The 21,698-nt window shown below is 41.8% G+C and overlaps 1 protein-coding gene across 1 annotated transcript in view; it reads right to left on the bottom strand.

Annotated features, from left to right (window-relative positions):
* Positions 1-15,981: 15,981 nt before the first annotated feature.
* The window catches only part of TOX (thymocyte selection associated high mobility group box), a 249,488-nt gene continuing 243,771 nt past the window's right edge, over positions 15,982-21,698 (bottom strand). Inside the window, exon 9 of the mRNA XM_069960009.1 lies at positions 15,982-17,557. Coding sequence (XP_069816110.1) covers positions 17,521-17,557 — 37 coding nt within the window. The 3' untranslated portion in view covers positions 15,982-17,520. The remainder of the gene's footprint in view (positions 17,558-21,698) is intronic.

Genomic DNA, 21,698 nt, shown 5'->3' with positions numbered 1-21,698 from the left:
AGAGCAGGACGCCGGACCCGTGCAGCGAGGACAGGTAATGTATGCTGCTTACAGTGGGGGAGCCGGCCGGGAGTAGAAGGGGTTAAGGGCGGTATAATTACATACTCGCTGCGGTCGTTTAGACCGCAGCAAGTATGTAATTTATGGGAACTGCCAGGACCTGCCGGGCTCGCAGCGAGAATCTCGCTGCGAGCCCGCCCGTGTGAATATACCCTAAGGGTACAAACCCACTTGACGTATTTGCTGCGTGAATCAGTCTTAAAAATAAGCAGGCAAAACGCAGGTTGGCTTTATACGATTGCTCTGCGTTAAAATACGCAATTGCGTATTTTTGAAGCGTGAAGCTTGTTGTTAGCAAAGCATCAGTTGTTAAAATACGCAATTGTGTATTTTTGAAGCGTGGCGTTTTCTGCACAGGTTGTTAACAACTGATGCTTTGCCAACAACAAGCTTCACGCTTCAAAAATACGCAATTGCGTATTTTAACGCAGAACAATCGTATAGGGTACAAACACACACGGCATATACGCTGCGCATTTACTGCTGCGATACGCAGCAGATTAGATCTAAATAACTGAACACAGCATCAAATCTGCACCATCAAATCTGCTGCGTATCTGCTGCGTATACGGTGTGTGTGTTAGTACCCATAAAGCCAACCTGCGTTTTGCCTGCTTATTTTTAAGACAGATTCACGCAGCAAATACGTCAAGTGGGTTTGTACCCTAAATCATGCATCATTAGATCCTATATTCATGAATCCACTAAAAGAAACAAACAAAAAAATGTAGTAGAAAGCGCTATGGTGCAAAATAGCCATTGGCTGTTGGGAGGTGGCATGACCTCCCTACCGGACCTTGTAAGGAGACACTTTACATACATGGTGAGCTCTACTAAACATTATCTATAGATGTTTGTTTTTTGTTTAAATGCAGCATTCAAAAATTTCAGGTACACTATGAACCCAACCTAAAGGGGTCAATTCCTAATCATTTAAATGATAGATCGTAATGCCTCTAAAATATGCAGGAATATTTGAGTCACAATCGAAAAAGATGCGATCCACAGCTGTTCTCCGAGCGGTAGAAAATGTATGGAATGCAACAAAGCATATTAGTGCATGTAAGAACAGCAGTGCTTCTTCTAGGAATCCCTTTCATACCTAATAAAAATCTCCTCACCTGACTGCTCTCCCTTATGTTATCACATAGAGCAGTTGAAAGCTGTGGTTTAATGGTCTTATCAGGTCAGCAACAGAAATCCCACGTTCAAAAACTAGATGTTGATCCTGCGGCACCTTTCCGACCACCTGTTTTCCTTCCGGTCTGTCTTATCAGTGGAATCATCAGCTGCAAACTGCCATTTCGGTTTGTAATAATCGGAAAATTGACAGATGGGGGGGAAACGGGGCATATTTGGCAACACTTTTTACTTTTCTGTTCTGTTAAGACTGAGACACACAAAGTGGTGTAAGATTGTTTAGTAACAGCTGGTAAGCACCAGGGTGTGTGAGTTTGATTTTCAGATATGACAAGCAGTTACAGGAATATTGCCAGATACAGCTGTTCAAAAGCCTTAATAAACAGCAAGTCAATACTAATCTTTGCCAAATTAATCTTTTCCCTGACAGCCCTTCAGAGCAATTACGCCTGCACTTATTGTAAACACTCAATTGTTAAGCACATTTCGCTTTAATTTGCAATATACTTTTGCATTTGCCCTGTCTTCATTTGGCAAACTTTTCAATTGTTTTTGCTGCTTGTTGTATATTCTGCCTTTTTCTGTAATGTGGATGAAAAAAAACAACAAAAACCTATAATGAGAGGATTGCCCTCCTCGGAGAGAAATGGCTTTGCGATCCGTGCTTGCCACATACTTGGCTTGGTTTCTAAACAGATTCCAGCTTGTTAGGAAATAGAAGAGCGCTGTTTTGTGTTTTTCGCTGCATTATACATAATCACGTCGTTTATCAATAATTGATGTTAAAGATGTAATTTCGGCAAATTCCAAGCGAAATGCATTGACAGGCCTTATAAAACGTTTTCATGGACTTTCTGCATGATTCAGGTTATTTATGTTATTTTTGGTCCGTGCCATGGCAAATCTTCTTTTTTAAGTGGAGTATCACTTCTGGTGCTGGGTTTTATATTAAAGGAATACAAAAAAAAAATAAAATAAAAAATGGCTGAATCTGATTGCGGAGTGATGTGTATGACAGATAAGATGAAGAAGGAGATCAGTGAAAACATGGAAGAAGCTGATGTCACATGATGACATAACTTGTTATTTCTTCTTAGGTTTGATAGGAAATGAATGACCTTCAAAGGTCATTACATCAAATCTGTCCTAGAAGTCTTTGAATGTGCTAAGAGCAGAACCATATAGGAAACTGGTAGTTTTCACTGCAGAGTTCCCAAGGAATTGTGGTGGCAAATTGTGGTTCCAGACTGAAGAAGACATTCAGAGAATAGATGTCTGCTGTGTAAAATTAAAGGAGTACTCCGACATCAGTTTAAAAATCAGAAATATGTAGTAATGCTTACATGTCTACCCCTGTTTTGTGGGTATGTAATCCTTTTCACTACCATGTCCTCTCAATATTTACTGTTTAACCAATTCCGCAGTGCTACAATTCCCAGAATGCATTGCTTTCACTATGCTCTCCATCACAACCCTCCCACCCTGCCTGCTTTCCTCCCACAGCTCTCCTGCCAGTTTTATACCCACAGCTGTTCTAGAACATTTTAATACACAGCAAAGTATTGGTCTACAATCAGTTATTCTGCAACACCTACTGTATTCATTACTTGTCTGTTCCCCTGCCGGTGACATTGTTTTGGCAGCATACCGTAAACACACCTTATCCTTTCTTAAATGTAGTGTCAATGCTGATGTTTGGAGGCCTCTTCATTTGAAGTTTGGGGTCCAATCACAATTGTAAGGGACTGATCATGCGTCATAGCAGCCTGAGGTCTTCTTAAAGGGGTATTCCCCTCAGGTAAACTACATGCTGAATCACCCCCTCCTAGAGACTTACAATTTTTTCAATACTTGTTATTACCTTTTCAGTTTCCTTCCCCTAGTTCTTAACTGCTGTCTTTTGCTGAAGACACAGGGGGGGGATTTATCAAACATTGTGTAAAGTGAAACTGGCTCAGTTGCCCCTAGCAACCAATCAGATTCCACCTTTCATTTTTCAAACAGTCCGTGAGGAATGAAAGGTGGAATCTGATTGGTTGCTAGGGGCAACTGAGCCAGTTTCACTTTACACCATGTTTGATAAATCTCCCCCACAGAACCTATGTGTAAGCTGGCCTCTCTGTCAGAGAGGGCTCATGCAAACACATTCTGTAAACAGTGTCTCTGGTCAGCTGTTTCTGCAATTTTTCGGTAATGCAGGGAGGATTATTCACTGTGAGATCACCAGCTATTTGACCTCAGATTAAGCCTCCCAGCATCACAGAGTGCAGAGATAGCCGGCCAGTGATGCTAATTACATGACCCATCTTGGGAGGGAGGAGGGGGAGATGGAATAAAGAGCTCACACACAGTTTTCTGTTTCTTCATCACAAAGCAGTAGGTTCAGAACTGGGGGAAGGAGATTGAAAAGGTAATAACCATATTATCAATCTCCAGGAGGGGGGATGATTCAGCATGCATTTTACCTGAGGGGAATAGCCTTTATAAGGCTTCCATGGCATCTGTGACAGATCTACTGTTACCACCTGACATAGGCAGGCTGTACTGGTAGATAGTCAATTGCAAAGATCAATGCAATACATATGTATATGTATAAGCAACTTAATGGACATACAAAAAGAAAGGTGTGCACCATCTTCTTAAAATTCAATGTTAATAAGTTATTGATGTAATTTAGAAAAAGCATTTTTAGTGGTATATCTCATTTCCCACTCCTTTGAATGGCTTCCATTTTTATTAAGCCACTTACACATGATAAAACTAGGGATCGCTATCTAAGGATTATAACTCATGGGTAATTTTTTTTTCAGACTAAAACTTGATAGAATAAAACATACACTAAACAATTGAAGATTTAATTTAAAAAGCATGATAGGATTTTCCCTTTAAAGTGTGCATGTCATGTGTCAGCCGTGGCTTTGTTGTTCTCCGCACAGACAATTTGTCTATCATAATCCTTTCATCTTTAGTGAAGAATTCAAACATTGCTTCAGGGTTTCTCTTCTATAAACCACATTTCATTTTCTGCCTCGTCCTAAATCTACAATGTAGGATTTTAGCATTTGATTTTCTTCAAACAAGCACCAATATTTACTATCAAATTGTGCTTTTTATGCACCAACCTTCTTTGTGACAAAGAAAGGAGGGAAGATGTAGAAGCGAAAACCATTTCATTCTAAACATAGTGACGGAGAATGATATAGAAACAAGGAGCTGTTCTTGATGTGTTGCTGAGTGGATCACTAGTTGACCTATTCTGGCCCTACATGCATTTTGTTAAGAGTTGGGTAACTGGTCTGTTGACACTTCCACAATGAATGTGTTACGAATCTGTCATTTATTGGACATCAATCATATAAAATATATATCTGCTCACAACAACCCATAATTAAGTCCAGCCATGAAATCAAAGAAAATATTTGCCCCTTAAAAGCATCTTTACTTTGCAGAGCAAGATAAATGTCAAGAAATATAAGGAATGTAAATCACGAGCCGAGCTAAGGTCTATGATGGTGCAAAGATTACTTCCCAATGTGCAAATATTTTCCCTTGTCTTCATACCCTTACTAAACTTCAAATACTGGGTAGTGCAACCCTTTGCCAATGTTACCAACCTCTTGTTTATTTACTTTTTTTGTTTATTTTTTTTACAAGGTATCCCAAAAACTTTGATGAATAATCTTTACAAAAATAAATGGAACATCAAACATGAATGAAACTAATAATGATAATTCGTAGGAGGAATAAGGATAAAGCAGTGGCCACTCACCATCAAATATACAGTAGTTTTATTTAAAATAACCGGATCACTGGCACACATCTGACAGTCACATTGCAGGTGCGCCCCATTGAGGCTGACCGTTTCGCACATGTGCACTTCTTCTGGCCTAGTAGAAGGCCTCAGGTCCGGCTGGTACTACAAGGCTGGAAGAAATGTGCATGTGTGAAAAGGCTGTGGCTGCAATGGGACGCACCTGCAATGTGACTGTCGGACCTGTGGGCCGGTGATGTGCTCTGCTTTATTCTTATTCCTTATACTAATGTATGAACTGTGCTCACAGTAGAGCACCAATGAGTAGTCTTTCTTACTACACATGATTTCATGCAATTAGGATTTTTAAGTGCCTTTAAGTGACATTTCGAGCTAGGCCCTTCCTCAGGCATGACCTTACTTACTTAGTTTTTTCATTAGCATTAGTACCATAGATACTTGTATATATGTAATGAAGTTGGGAACTCCACACGTGGAAGGTCAATACAATGTACTAGGTCCAGGATATCATAGTGATGGACACTATATATGTTAAGTTAAAGATTACATGGCCTAGGTTTTTTTATTGTGATGTGTTGGAGAACTCTATGGCTATGTTCATACAATATCTTATATTTGCAAAAAGTGTGAATTTATTTACAGTGATAGAACGGTACACAATAGTATCGTACTGTACCAGTATAAAGTCCAGCAAATGACCAGATAGCATGCAGGGACCAAATGTGGAGAGCCAGCGGTCCAATAGCTTATCACATCAACATCATCTAAGTTTCCTTGTACGGTAAGAATGACTGTGTGTATAGCAATGGTGTTACCGTGATTCAGTAGTTCTCACTGGTCAAAGTTACCGGTCAGCGGACTAGTCTCCTGCGTCCAACGCGTTTCCTGCATAAGCATTCATCAGGGACAAAGCTAGGAGCTGTGTGGAGAATGGTGTCTGCATGGCTCTGATGGCGGCCATGTACTAAGGTCAATGATACAGGTTTATATAGCCTGAACACGGCGCGCGATCCGCCTATCCTATGTGTCAGCTGGTCCGAGAAGCCCGGTCACGTGACGGTGACGTATGCTGGCTCCCGGTCATGTGCCTCTGACGTATGATGCAGGGGGCGGGCGGCCGGTCTCGCAATAATACAACTGGGATCGTGGGGAATCTACGCCCCGTTCCCGGCTAAAGGTATGGCAAAGTGAAGTAAATGGCATTAGCATAAGTGAATATGGTGTATTCATAACAGCAAGTGCTGGGTGCGCAGTAGTAGTAAATATATAGTGATGTTAAACATGACAGTGATCAGGAAGCGATCACGGAGACGTAGCTGGGGGTAACAGATGCATAGCAACAAGGAAGCAACTACGTGACAGACATGTAGCAAATAGGTAGCAACATACTGATACATAGGTATCTGTAGCAGATGCATAGCAAATAGGTAGCAGTTGCGTAACAGACACATAGCAGATAGGTAGCAACATAGTAATCCATAGGTATTTGTACAGCCAGGCAGGCACATACACAAAGAGTGTATACCCGTGGATCTAACCACGTATCCCCTGAGCAGTGTAGAGCCTGTGTATGATATGTGCATACATCCGTGGGGCGCATAGCCCCTGCCATGGTCAGTTCTTGCCACTTAGTATAGTCCGTGTGCCCAACTATGTATCAGCATACGCTTGCGCATACAGTTATATAGTGTTCATCTTGTGGTCCTGGTTCACATGCGCTAAATGAAGCTGCTATATTGGATATAGTCATTCAGTCCATGCGGTTTGAGAGATCTCATTTTAAATGTCCACTCAGCTTCTTTGCGTAGAATCAGGTTTTCCCAGTCACCGCCTCTCACATTAGTTTTGATGACATCAAGGACCTGAAATGAGATATGTCTAGGGTCACAGTTATGCACATCTCTGCAATGCAAACCTATCGGGGTATCCCTCCCATGAGTCACGTCGCCTACATGTTCTCTCATCCTCTCTCTTAGGGGTCTGATGGTCTTCCCCACATAATTCAGGGGGCATGAGCATGTAAGTACGTACACTACACCTCTCGTAGAGCAATTCGTGAACTCTCTGATAGGGTACTGGATGCCCGTGGCTATACTGACTACTGTTTTGCTTTGGTTAACAAACCTGCACATAGAGCAGTGCCCGCATCTAAATGTACCCGGTGTCTGTCTATCTAGCCATGTGCCTGGCTTTTGTATTGGTGGTAGGTAGCTCGCAGTCAGTCTGTCCTTTAGGTTAGAGCCCTTCCTATATGTGATCTGGGGTTTCGATGAGATCATTGTAACTACATCTGGGTCCCTTTGCAGGATATGCCAATATTTGGTGATGATGTCTCGCACTTCATTGGCCTGGGCATCAAAGGTCCCAATAATCCTGCTGGGATTGTCATTGTTTATGTCATTCTTGGGGGTCAGAAGTGCCTGTCTGTCAGTCGTAAGTGCCCTATTATATGCTTGTCGTAGAGCTTTATTAGGGTATCCTCTGCTCTGTAGTTTCAGTCGGAGTTCGTGGGCCTGATCCCTAAAGTCTGTCAGATTGCTACAGTTCCGCCTTACTCTGAGATACTGCCCCGTTGGTATGCCCCTTTTGAGGGGAGTAGGGTGGCAGCTATCCCACATTAGCAGTGTGTTAGTGGCTGTGGCTTTTCTGTAGACTTTGGTCGCTAGGGTACCTTCCTGATCTTTCCAAATTTTAAGATCAAGGAATGTGATCTCTTGTTTATCTGCCACATATGTGAAGTGGAGTCCAAGGTCATTGGTATTCAGAGTGCCCACGAATTCCCTGAAGAGGTCCATCGACGACGTCCATAGAATAAGGACGTCGTCGATGTACCTCAACCAGAGAGGTATGTTGGCCGTGAACCGAGATAGGGTGTCATTAAAGACAATTTGGTCCTCCCACCACCCGAGGTACAAATTAGCATATGTGGGGGCACATGGGCTCCCCATAGCAGTACCCCGGCGCTGGTGGAAGGACCGCCCCTCAAAGAGGAAGAAGTTAGAGGTCAGAGTAAATTCCAGTAGCTGAAGGAGGAAAGCATTGTGAAGTTCGTACTGTCTCCCCCGTGTGCCTAGGAAGTGTTTGACAGCCAGGAGTCCCTTATCGTGGGGTATAGATGAATATAATGCCTCGACGTCAAGACTAATGAGGAATGTTTCTCTGTCAGGTGTAATGCCATCTATCCTTCTCAGAACGTCCATCGTGTCTCGGACATAGGAGGGTAAGCTCACAACAAATGGTCGTAATATCTGATCTATGTACATACTGGCGTTTTGAGTGATATTGTCAATCCCTGACACAATGGGACGTCCTTTTAGTGGGTGTGTGCCTTTATGGATTTTGGGTGTACAGTAGAAGACAGATGTACGTGGGTGTTTTGGGTCCATGAAGTCAAGTTCGTTAGTGCTAATCAGTTTTTGTCGGTGTGCGTCGGTGAGTATCTTATGTAGTTGTTCCTGATATTTACGTTTGGGGTCAGTGGTGAGGGGGGTGTAGCAATTTGTGTCATTAAGTATGTCAGTACACATTTTAACATACGTATCCCTGTTCATGACTACAATGTTCCCCCCCTTGTCAGAGGGTTTAATGATAATGGATTTGTCTTTTTCCAGTGACTGTAAGGCAAGTGATTCTGCGTAGGTAATATTATGTTCTGTGCTTTTTCTATCCCCTAGCACCCTCAGTTCCTCTGTGACAGACTCGATAAAGAGGTCTATCCGTGTGTAGTCACCCATTGGAGGTGGCCTCCTACTTTTGGGTTTCAGGTAAGTAAATGGTCCTTCCCCCTCCATCCTGTCCCCTTCTCTCACTAGATCCTGCATGTCCTGAAGTAGCCTATAGTCCCTTTCCTCTATTCCCATGTCTGCACACTGTCTTCTGCTCGTTTGGAGAAAATACTTTCTCCATTTAAGTTTCCTACCAAAGAGATTAATATCCTTGGTCCAGTTAAACGCATTAAATCTAACTGTGGGTATGTATGACAGCCCTTTTCTTAGGATACTCATCTCATTGATGGATAACATTCTTGAGGACAGATTGATGACCTGCATGTCGTCTGTTATTCGTCTTGTCTGTCTAGCCGGTTCCTGAGGGGGTATTGTTGCACTGTTTTGCCTAAAAAATGATTCTGATTGCCAGTCGTTCTTCCCTGGGTTCCTCTGCCTCTTCCGCTGGTGTGTCCTCTATTCACGTTTTTGCCTCTCTGGTATGTAGTTGCCGGTCTCTCGGTATCAGAGGCTTCGTATTCAGATGAAGAAATATCGGTATCTGGGTTTTTCTTGCTCTGCTGTTGCTGTATACTCTCATATACCCGTTTGTCTTTGAAGTCCTGCACGTCACGTTTGAATTGGTTGTGCTTCCTTTCCTTAATATGCGCAGTAAATCTGGTGATGGCGTCTTCCAATAATTTTTCTTTTTTTGCATAGGAGGGGTCCTGTTTAAATTGGTTGGTCTGTTCGATAGCTTCGTTAAGCTGTACTGTTAGTGTTTCAGACAGGACTTTTTCTTCTTCAAGAAGAATGTGCATCAGTCGCAAAGAGCCAGCAGTCGCCTCTTTCTCCCACCTCTCCTTAACTTTGGCGGTCCGTAGCCTTGAGGCAGGTACTAGTGGGTTCCTTAGTCCTCTTGGTACAATATTTTGTTTAATATAGTTTTCCAGACTCTGGATCTCCCAGTAGGAGCGTATATGTTCCTTATAGCATTTGGTGACTGTTTTAAATGCTGCTTTGCACGATGTTGTATTAGTGCTAAAGGAGACTTCTTTTTCAGAGAACACCTCATTCACATCAGCCTGCCATTTAGTTGTATCCACTTTGCCAGTTAATAGCCCAGCCATGCCTTCCACAAAGGCGTATTAGACAGTCTAAATTAGAGTCTCTTTAATGTATATATTGGTTTTCATTTACTTCAGGCAGATAAAGACAGTGGAACATGAAAACTTATATTTGCAAAAAGTGTGAATTTATTTACAGTGATAGAACGGTACACAATAGTATCGTACTGTACCAGTATAAAGTCCAGCAAATGACCAGATAGCATGCAGGGACCAAATGTGGAGAGCCAGCGGTCCAATAGCTTATCACATCAACATCATCTAAGTTTCCTTGTACGGTAAGAATGACTGTGTGTATAGCAATGGTGTTACCGTGATTCAGTAGTTCTCACTGGTCAAAGTTACCGGTCAGCGGACTAGTCTCCTGCGTCCAACGCGTTTCCTGCATAAGCATTCATCAGGGACAAAGCTAGGAGCTGTGTGGAGAATGGTGTCTGCATGGCTCTGATGGCGGCCATGTACTAAGGTCAATGATACAGGTTTATATAGCCTGAACACGGCGCGCGATCCGCCTATCCTATGTGTCAGCTGGTCCGAGAAGCCCGGTCACGTGACGGTGACGTATGCTGGCTCCCGGTCATGTGCCTCTGACGTATGATGCAGGGGGCGGGCGGCCGGTCTCGCAATAATACAACTGGGATCGTGGGGAATCTACGCCCCGTTCCCGGCTAAAGGTATGGCAAAGTGAAGTAAATGGCATTAGCATAAGTGAATATGGTGTATTCATAACAGCAAGTGCTGGGTGCGCAGTAGTAGTAAATATATAGTGATGTTAAACATGACAGTGATCAGGAAGCGATCACGGAGACGTAGCTGGGGGTAACAGATGCATAGCAACAAGGAAGCAACTACGTGACAGACATGTAGCAAATAGGTAGCAACATACTGATACATAGGTATCTGTAGCAGATGCATAGCAAATAGGTAGCAGTTGCGTAACAGACACATAGCAGATAGGTAGCAACATAGTAATCCATAGGTATTTGTACAGCCAGGCAGGCACATACACAAAGAGTGTATACCCGTGGATCTAACCACGTATCCCCTGAGCAGTGTAGAGCCTGTGTATGATATGTGCATACATCCGTGGGGCGCATAGCCCCTGCCATGGTCAGTTCTTGCCACTTAGTATAGTCCGTGTGCCCAACTATGTATCAGCATACGCTTGCGCATACAGTTATATAGTGTTCATCTTGTGGTCCTGGTTCACATGCGCTAAATGAAGCTGCTATATTGGATATAGTCATTCAGTCCATGCGGTTTGAGAGATCTCATTTTAAATGTCCACTCAGCTTCTTTGCGTAGAATCAGGTTTTCCCAGTCACCGCCTCTCACATTAGTTTTGATGACATCAAGGACCTGAAATGAGATATGTCTAGGGTCACAGTTACTAACACACTGCTAATGTGGGATAGCTGCCACCCTACTCCCCTCAAAAGGGGCATACCAACGGGGCAGTATCTCAGAGTAAGGCGGAACTGTAGCAATCTGACAGACTTTAGGGATCAGGCCCACGAACTCCGACTGAAACTACAGAGCAGAGGATACCCTAATAAAGCTCTACGACAAGCATATAATAGGGCACTTACGACTGACAGACAGGCACTTCTGACCCCCAAGAATGACATAAACAATGACAATCCCAGCAGGATTATTGGGACCTTTGATGCCCAGGCCAATGAAGTGCGAGACATCATCACCAAATATTGGCATATCCTGCAAAGGGACCCAGATGTAGTTACAATGATCTCATCGAAACCCCAGATCACATATAGGAAGGGCTCTAACCTAAAGGACAGACTGACTGCGAGCTACCTACCACCAATACAAAAGCCAGGCACATGGCTAGATAGACAGACACCGGGTACATTTAGATGCGGGCACTGCTCTATGTGCAGGTTTGTTAACCAAAGCAAAACAGTAGTCAGTATAGCCACGGGCATCCAGTACCCTATCAGAGAGTTCACGAATTGCTCTACGAGAGGTGTAGTGTACGTACTTACATGCTCATGCCCCCTGAATTATGTGGGGAAGACCATCAGACCCCTAAGAGAGAGGATGAGAGAACATGTAGGCGACGTGACTCATGGGAGGGATACCCCGATAGGTTTGCATTGCAGAGATGTGCATAACTGTGACCCTAGACATATCTCATTTCAGGTCCTTGATGTCATCAAAACTAATGTGAGAGGCGGTGACTGGGAAAACCTGATTCTACGCAAAGAAGCTGAGTGGACATTTAAAATGAGATCTCTCAAACCGCATGGACTGAATGACTATATCCAATATAGCAGCTTCATTTAGCGCATGTGAACCAGGACCACAAGATGAACACTATATAACTGTATGCGCAAGCGTATGCTGATACATAGTTGGGCACACGGACTATACTAAGTGGCAAGAACTGACCATGGCAGGGGCTATGCGCCCCACGGATGTATGCACATATCATACACAGGCTCTACACTGCTCAGGGGATACGTGGTTAGATCCACGGGTATACACTCTTTGTGTATGTGCCTGCCTGGCTGTACAAATACCTATGGATTACTATGTTGCTACCTATCTGCTATGTGTCTGTTACTCAACTGCTACCTATTTGCTATGCATCTGCTACAGATACCTATGTATCAGTATGTTGCTACCTATTTGCTACATGTCTGTCACGTAGTTGCTTCCTTGTTGCTATGCATCTGTTACCCCCAGCTACGTCTCCGTGATCGCTTCCTGATCACTGTCATGTTTAACATCACTATATGTTTACTACTACTGCGCACCCAGCACTTGCTGTTATGAATACACCATATTCACTTATGCTAATGCCATTTACTTCACTTTGCCATACCTTTAGCCGGGAACGGGGCGTAGATTCCCCACGATCCCAGTTGTATTATTGCGAGACCGGCCGCCCGCCCCCTGCATCATACGTCAGAGGCACATGACCGGGAGCCAGCATACGTCACCGTCACGTGACCGGGCTTCTCGGACCAGCTGACACATAGGATAGGCGGATCGCGCGCCGTGTTCAGGCTATATAAACCTGTATCATTGACCTTAGTACATGGCCGCCATCAGAGCCATGCAGACACCATTCTCCACACAGCTCCTAGCTTTGTCCCTGATGAATGCTTATGCAGGAAACGCGTTGGACGCAGGAGACTAGTCCGCTGACCGGTAACTTTGACCAGTGAGAACTACTGAATCACGGTAACACCATTGCTATACACACAGTCATTCTTACCGTACAAGGAAACTTAGATGATGTTGATGTGATAAGCTATTGGACCGCTGGCTCTCCACATTTGGTCCCTGCATGCTATCTGGTCATTTGCTGGACTTTATACTGGTACAGTACGATACTATTGTGTACCGTTCTATCACTGTAAATAAATTCACACTTTTTGCAAATATAAGTTTTCATGTTCCACTGTCTTTATCTGCCTGAAGTAAATGAAAACCAATATATACATTAAAGAGACTCTAATTTAGACTTCATACAATATCTTGTTAGGCTAAGTAACAGACAATATCTTATGTTGTAATGACACCCATAAATAACAATCATGATCATTATTTACTGTCATTATAAAAAAATGGCAGTTTTTTCACATCCCAATTCACTGGTGCAAACAATGGAGCGTGCGACCAGAGCCACATTCTCCATTGTGTGAACTGACAGGTACTCTGCCACCACTATTCAATGCATAGCGACCACAGAAAACTGACTTTTTTCTTGCGGCCAAATGGAATCCCGGCCAGGGAGTATATTGTGTGTATACTCTCCAGCCGGGATTCCATTCGCTCAAATGCAACATATGTTTTGCATAAATCATGGCTGTTACAACGGCCGTGATTTATGTAAAACATACGTTGTGTGAACATGCCCTATCGGTGTAAGAATTTCTTCATATGTGAACCATCTTACCTTGGAAATGTTGGTCCTTCAAAATGAGATTTTGAGTTGATTTTTATAAAAATCATTGTAATACACATAGTAATTTAATTATATATTTTTATATATTCACTATAGGGAGACCTTATTAAAAGCACTGATCGGGTAAAAATTGCTTAAAAATTTTGTAACTCCTCTCCAATCCGCATCATGCTCTTCGAGTGGGCGGTAAGGGGGCAAAGCATTGCGCAAAGGGAGGAGTGGTCTCTCCCAGCTCTTATTTTATTACAATTTACAGACAAAAACAGCAGTTTTACATTAGTTCAAAGTGGCCTTAGATGTGCCAGAGACATGTGCACCTCTTAATAAATCCAGTGGAACAGATACAGGTGGCATTTTAGATAAGAGCGGCATACGAAAAGCTTCTCATTGTGAATTCCCTCCTATGTCTTTTGTGCAATCTTATCAATTTTGTGTTAATGAGTAATACTCAAGAGAATCAACTATTGGAGGATAACTGGCTTTTATATCAATACCATATAAGATTTGGTCTGAAGGTATCATATCCATTTTCACATATGGTATGTAAGGCCTACATTTTATGTCCATCCTGTTAGCTGTTACAGTGTGTTAGTGAAATCAATGTCTTAAGTGATTTGTGTATGTGCAGAGGGGTCATCTGTGTGCCTCCATGTTTAGTCCTATTCAGTCAGCTTGTGAATACATTACCCAGTACACATCAACTGGTTATACAGCAATATACTGTGCAGAGGCAAAGGTTACTGGTTGTTAGTAACAAAGGTATGTGGGTAGAATTTTAAATGCATGTATGATAGGGAACCATACTATTTGCAATTCTATGACTACATAAACCAAACAACCTTTTCAACTGTGATAGGCTCACACCATTGGTAGGTCATAAAGAATTCAGTAAATATCTTTATTTTTCATAGTCGATAGCACCAAGTTGCTATAGATGATTGTTTTTGCCCCCTTGATATATAAACATACATGACCTTCTTGGTTGGGTGTAAATTTATCCTGGGATTTACTACAAATTTGTCGTTTTAAGGCCATGTCCACACACTGTCAAAATGACGATTGTTTTTACTGAATGTCATTTAATGACAAGTAACGACTGTTATTGTAGAACGACTGCCATTGTTTTTGCAAGTAAATGGTGGCTGTCCAATAAAAACTAGCAGTGTGTGAACATAGCCCAAAACAGATCACTGATCTCAGGGAGACCAGCCAAAGATAACACTGTTGGCCACTGGTTAAAGCCACTGGATGGATACCTGGCCTTGGTTTTTCCCTTGTCATTACATTGACTTATAGGGCCACTTAATATGGTGGTTTTGGTGGTTTCCCTACAGGAGCCACCCCTTGGCTGGGCCATTCCCGGAGGGATATCTTGCCAGTCCTCTGTTTCAAGACTCTTAAATGAGGCTCCACAGGCTCTTTTTTGCATATTCATATTTCTCAGGGAGCAATGCACCTAGGATTTCACTGTATTGAGTGCTTTAACCAGCAGCGTTATCTTTGGCTGGTCTCCCTGGAATCAGTGATTGTCTCTCTTATGGCTCTACTAGGCATTGCTCCCATCTAGCCAGAATCCTGCTCCACATTGATGAGGCGAAACACCCCGAAACAGCTTTCTGTGGATGGATACCTGGCCTTGGTTCCCTTGTCATCACATTAACTTATAGGACCACTTAATATGGTGGTTTCCCTACAGAAGCCACCCCTTGGCTGGGTCCTTCCCGAAGGGATATCTGGCTACTCCTGTGTTTCGAGACTCTTAAATGAGGGTCCACTGGCTCTTATTAACATAGCCCAAAAGAAAGAGATGATAAATTAGATTTTGGAAATCATATAAATGGCCATAAATAAGAGGTTAATAATGGTCCAACTCCCATGACCCGGATAATCATCAAAATGAATGGTCGCTTTAATATTTATCTAGGAGCGGCAAACAATACAAGAGGGAATAACTGTTAATACAGTAAGATTCACAACTCTTTAGGTCAGACTCCATGCATCACACTATACTATTACCTGGTGCTATGTATACTACACTATTACACAATGGATTTAGCATGATATACAGTAGTATATGTAAAGAATTGAATAATCTGATAATACTTTCAAAGTATTTTATTGTATTTTAAATAGGAACAACTTAAATAAAACCCCATTTATGCCACTGGTAATATAAATATCTTAAAGTTTTTCAATGGAATCAGATCTATCTTAGAAGATGTGGTTTCGCCATCTCTCCTCCATTTGCTTTTCACTTAAAAAGACATTCTGACTGATATGTGGCCTGGGGGAATTCTCCCATTTGTCAAAAGACCTTTCATATTCATGTTAAATACAGCACAAGTAGGGCATTTTTCCATGCTTCACAGTTCTTTCACTAGATTTGACGTGTGATCATAGGAGCTTATAAGAACAATTTATCACTACCTCTTGCCAAGTTCCACAGCCAAAACCTGATTGAAAACTAAAAGGCAGAATCATATCTTTTCCCTCTTGTTTACTCTTGGGGCTTATATAATTTTACTACTCTATATAAATATAAACAGTTGCTACATTGTTGTCTGTTACCAGTATACAATTTTTTTTCTACCTGTCTAACTTGACTTTCCGAACCAAGAAAATATGAATAAGAACGGGAAGTTTTTGATCACTTTTATTTTTTTTTATCGTTTAAAAACGCAAGTTTGGTTTTATTGAATGTCACAGTAGAAAGGAAATGAATTCACATGAATTGTGAAACAATATATTTTTTCCAGCAAAAATGTGAAAACATCAAAGAAACATATTTAAAAAGCTAAGAAAATTACTTACAAACACATAGATTTATTATTTTCATAAATAGGCGCAACAGGCTCCATTTAATTAAAAAAAATAAAAAAAAATTAAAAATAAAATAAAAAGATTAAATACAGACACAGTATGGAGAAACAATATAACACATAGCCAAGTATCAAGGTTACAATTTAGCTGTTTCCAATCTGTTTCTGCATCTAGTAAAATAACATATAAGCATTTGGCAGGTTTTATACATAGTGGGACATAATGACATTTACTAACAGTTACACAAGAAGTGATACAAAAAGCCATTTTAATGCGGTACAAAATAAACATGTTTGATTTCTGTATAGCCCGGAGCACAATTAGCCAATTTCTCGGTGGAGAGATTTTTTCTCCCAAATATTTTTGAAAATATAGACATATTAGGCATTTTTAAAAATAAGCAAAAATATGAATGTTTGCCAATCATAACCATTTTTCCAAAAATTTACCACCTAGAATGTACCGGATTTCAATTGTAATTTAGCTACACGACATCCACATTTTATACTCTAGGAGAATGGACACTCATGCTATTTACATCCTTGCTATGAGTGCTACATCAAGCCATTTCGAAAGTCTTTAGTAGATTTATATAAACAACCTTTATGAAAACCAATGGGAACTCCAGGATGCTTTAATCTGAGATGACTACAGTTGCTAAGGCAGCTTTACTAGTGCAGCACTTCACAGCAAAACCAATATAAAATATGAATGGTCCAATTTTCTTTAGTAATCTTCTTTCGGTAAAGAAGGGGAAACATGTTACTTAGAGGAGTTTGAAAAGAAGAAGCAAGACTATTTTCCCAGAGTGGATAGTCCACAAATGTAAATGTCCTAAGTGCTTAGCAACTTGTATTTTCTAATGAACTGCAGAATTGCCATGGTCGCGAAATGCGAGCCTTGACAAGGGTTGTCCCTGCATTTTTCTCTTCTGAAAGAAATCTCTCGGCGTGGTTTATACTTTCAGGTTAGGTACAGTGCTTTGTCCCGCTGCATGTTCCTGTGGAAAAAGGAAGACAAGTTTTATAAATCGGGTTTGTTCACAAATACTAAAACTACTTTTTGTGTTTTTTTGTATCTACATATTTAAAAAGCACTCCCAGGAAAAAAAACTAAATCCCACCCCTCAATTTGTGGTCAGCATAAATTATGGTGTAAGCAACTCTGTATCCACCAACCCACCCCACCAAACCACTAGTACTATCCATTTGATGAGATTAAATCATTAACGGTTGTGTCTTTTAAACTGTGCCGGTGCCTTGTTTAGAGCAAAAAATGATCGTTTAATCTGCAGCGCCTAGAGTGTTTGTGCCCCAGGTCTGCGACACCTCTCCTTTCTTTCTTCCCACCCTTCTCATCATTAGGAAAACTCCCAGGCAGGATTTCTATTCATCACTTGCCTAAACAGTGCACATGGGCTATAGCGACACAGAGGCGCTGTTTAGACGAGCAATGAATAGAAATCCTGCCTGGGGGTGTTCCTAATGATGACGAGGCTGGGGAAGGAGAAAGGAGAGGCGTCGCAGACCTGGGGCACAGGAATTCTAGGCCACACCAGTATGACAAGGCGCGGCAGAATAAGGCTATGTTCACACTACCTAAGAGACCGGCCGTTCCGTAAGTACCGGCCGGGTGATCTTTCCAGCCGCAGAGCTCTGATGCGGGCGCATCAGCGCGCGCGCGCATCAGAGCTTACCATGGCACACAGTGAAGCAAGCAGCCGAAGCCGCTCGCTTCACTGTGTGAACTGACAGGTCTTTCTGCGGCCGGAATTCACTGAATTCCAGCCGCAGAAAACTGACCTGTCAGTTATTTGCGGGGCCGCACAGATCCCAGCCGGTGCGTATACAATGTGTGTACGCTCCGGCCGGGATCCCATTGCTCAATAAGCTGTGTTGCACTGCACAAAAACTACGGCCGTTGTTGCTATCGGCAACAACGGCCGTAGTTTTACGTAGTGTGAACATAGCCTAAAAGATCATTTTTTGCCAAGGCACCGGGCCTATTTTTACAAGACATGACCGGTAAGGATTTACTCTCATCAAATGGATGGAACTAGTGGTTTGGTTGATACAGAATCACTTTTAAAGGGTTATCCTAAGAAATGGAAAAAAAAAAAAAAATTAAAAATTACTGGAGTAATACACAACACTTTTTTAACACTATCCATGTAGAAACAGCTGCTATCCAGTTTCATTTTCACCCTTTTTAGCCAACTTCTTTACCTCTCTACAGATTGGGTGCCTTCCCTTTTTGTAGGTGGTTCCCAGTGGGATCACGTGACCAGCAAAATGTATTTTCCAGGAGGGCACTGCAGTCTGGCCCTTAGTAACTTCCCAGTTACCACAACTACATTCTACTGCCTCTCTTACACACAGCTCCAAAGATCTCACTAATACACAGTGCTATAGGATTTAATTTTCTGGAATTTTCTTCTTGTTGTCCCCGCCATTTTATTCTTTATTTCTGCTTCTTTCTCGCACTTTTGTAAGCCCAAATATGTAAACAGAAAGCAAAATAGTGCTACAGACAAATCTATTTTCTTTCTTTCTCTCTTTCTCTTTAGTTCTCTCTAATTAATATAGATATAGGCTTAAGGATGTGCATAAAGAAAGTATATAATATACAAATGTACAAAGGTGTCTATGAGCCAGCATGGAACTTGCAGGTTTTATAACTCAAACTAATTTTTTTAATCAATTGCTATTGATTAACTATTTATTTTCATACATAATATTGAAATACACTCAATATTTTATTGTTGGATAACACCTTTAAGTGTTTTTTGCTTATAGTTTCATCTTCTCTTCAGGCCTTCTATAAGACCATAAGACAAGGCTGATGATACTTTCCTAAGGTACAGTAATAGGATAGGAAATATTAAAAGAGCAGACTAGATGGACCAAGTGGGACACAGAAAGTCTCATGGGTGGTCATGTGGTCCCACAGAACACTAAAATGTATAGAGAAAGTGCTTGGTTTTCAACTACACTATCATTAGTTGAATAAGGCTAGGTTCACACTGCGTTTTTGCAATCCATTTTTTTATCCGTTTTTGGCAAAAAAAAAAACATGAAAAAAACAGATGCATTTGTTTGCATCTATTTTGATCAATTTTTCCATTGACTTCCATTGTAAAAAAAGGGATCCGTTTTTGTTAATGGACACAAAACTAGTGTCAGCTACGTTTTTGTGTCCGTCAAAAAAAAATGGATCCGTTTTGATCCGTTTTTTTACAAATGGAAATCAATGGAAAAATGGAAATGCATTACATACACGACAGCATACTAAGCACATCTGAACTGCTTGTTTTTATGGATCCCTAAGGGTAGCTTCACACGTACTGGATTCGCAGCGGATTTTACGCTACAAGTTTGCAGTGAAATCCGCAGCGAATCCTGGTAGTGTGACGTTCAAGGGGGTTACATACCCACAGAGGAATTTTCATTCCGCTGCGAGTATGTAACCCGGCCCCTTTAACCCCCCGACACCTGCAGCCCGGAGCATACATTACCTGCTCGGCGCCGCAGCTGCATGTGAGGCTCCCGGAGGTCCCCATCAGCATGGCAGCACTGAATGGGAGCCGTGAGTCTCACATGTAGCTGTGGCGGCATGGGGTTAAAGAGGCCAGGTTACATACTTGCAGCAGAATGAAAATTACACTGCAGGTATGTAACCCCACTGGACTTCACACTACCAGGACTCGCAGCGGATTTCACTGCAAACTTACAGTGTGAAATCCGCTGCCAATCCTACACGTGTGAAGCTACCCTAAAGAAGAACTCTTTGGCACTGATTATGCCAGACTTCTTTCCCTGGTTTAAACTGTTCTTCTTGCCTTAGAGCTACCAGTGTAATATGATGAACCCAAAACTTAAGTGGCCAACAATAGACTTGCATAATGGTGCGTTTACATGTAACGATTATTGTGCGAATTTGCGCGATAAGGATCAAATTCGAACGATAATCGTACCTGTAAACGCAGCGAATGATCAAATGACGAACGATACATCGCTCATTTTGATCTTTCAACATGTTATCAAATCGTCGTTCGCAAAAAAATCGCAAATCGTTCCGTGTGAACAGTCGTTCGGCGATTTAACCAATGTGTGAGATAGGCTTAAGCGTTCGCAAAACGATCGCAAAATTAATTTTCCGTACGATATATCGTACCGTATAAACGCTGACCGTTATGAAAAAAAAATCGTTACTCCGACATCGGTAATCGTACGATCGGGCCAATTATCGTTTCGTGTAAACGCACCATTATAAGTAATCAATGAGCGTCAATTCTCACCTGAATGCTCAGCATTTGATTACTGGTGGCTGAAGAAATTGGATGCAGCTTTGAGGCTGCCTGGATGGCTGTATCCATGTTTTTACAGACTCTCTAGGGCTTTATCTAACTATCTTCAGCCACCGGTAATCAAATACCAAACGTTCGGGTTTGGATGAATCTGATCATGCTCGAGGTTTGCTCGTCTCTAAATACTACCTTTACTATATTAGAATCTGTACACTTTTTACAGAAAGCTAGTTAGTAGAACACCTTGGTCACATCTGAACTTAAGGACTGTTGCCTTGCAGTATGGGGGTCCTACCATCCTCCTCCTAGTCACTCTTCTATGTGACATCATTAGAGATGAGCGAACCTGGAGCATGCTCGAGTCCATCCGAACCCGAACGTTCAGCATTTGATTAGTGGTGGCTGCTGAACTTGGATAAAGCCCTAAGGCTATGTGGAAATCATGGATATAGTCATTGGCTGTATCCACGTTTTCCAGACAACCTTAGAGCTTTATCCAAGTTCAGCAGCCCCAGCTAATCAAATGCCGAACGATCAGGTTCGTATGGACTCGAACCCGAACCCGGTTCGCTCATCTCTAGACATCATTTTATATTAATGCATATTACAATTTACAAGCACTTCAAATACTCACATATTTTATTCCATATTACTATGCGCCTGTTTCATACATAAAACTGTTTAAACATTACGCAACCTTGCTATAACCAGTATGAAAAATATGTGGTCTATTTGTCAATGTCTGCTTCAGAAACCCTCCCTTTACTGTAATTCTATACACAAATGCAAACCAAATGTAATCATTCCTGGGATGCAATGAATCTCTCCACATCTA

Source organism: Dendropsophus ebraccatus, chromosome 2 (assembly GCF_027789765.1).
Source record: "Dendropsophus ebraccatus isolate aDenEbr1 chromosome 2, aDenEbr1.pat, whole genome shotgun sequence".
NCBI lineage: Eukaryota > Metazoa > Chordata > Amphibia > Anura > Hylidae > Dendropsophus > Dendropsophus ebraccatus.
The sequence above is the reverse complement of the archived record's forward strand: the minus strand, read 5'-3'. Positions and strand labels throughout refer to the sequence as shown.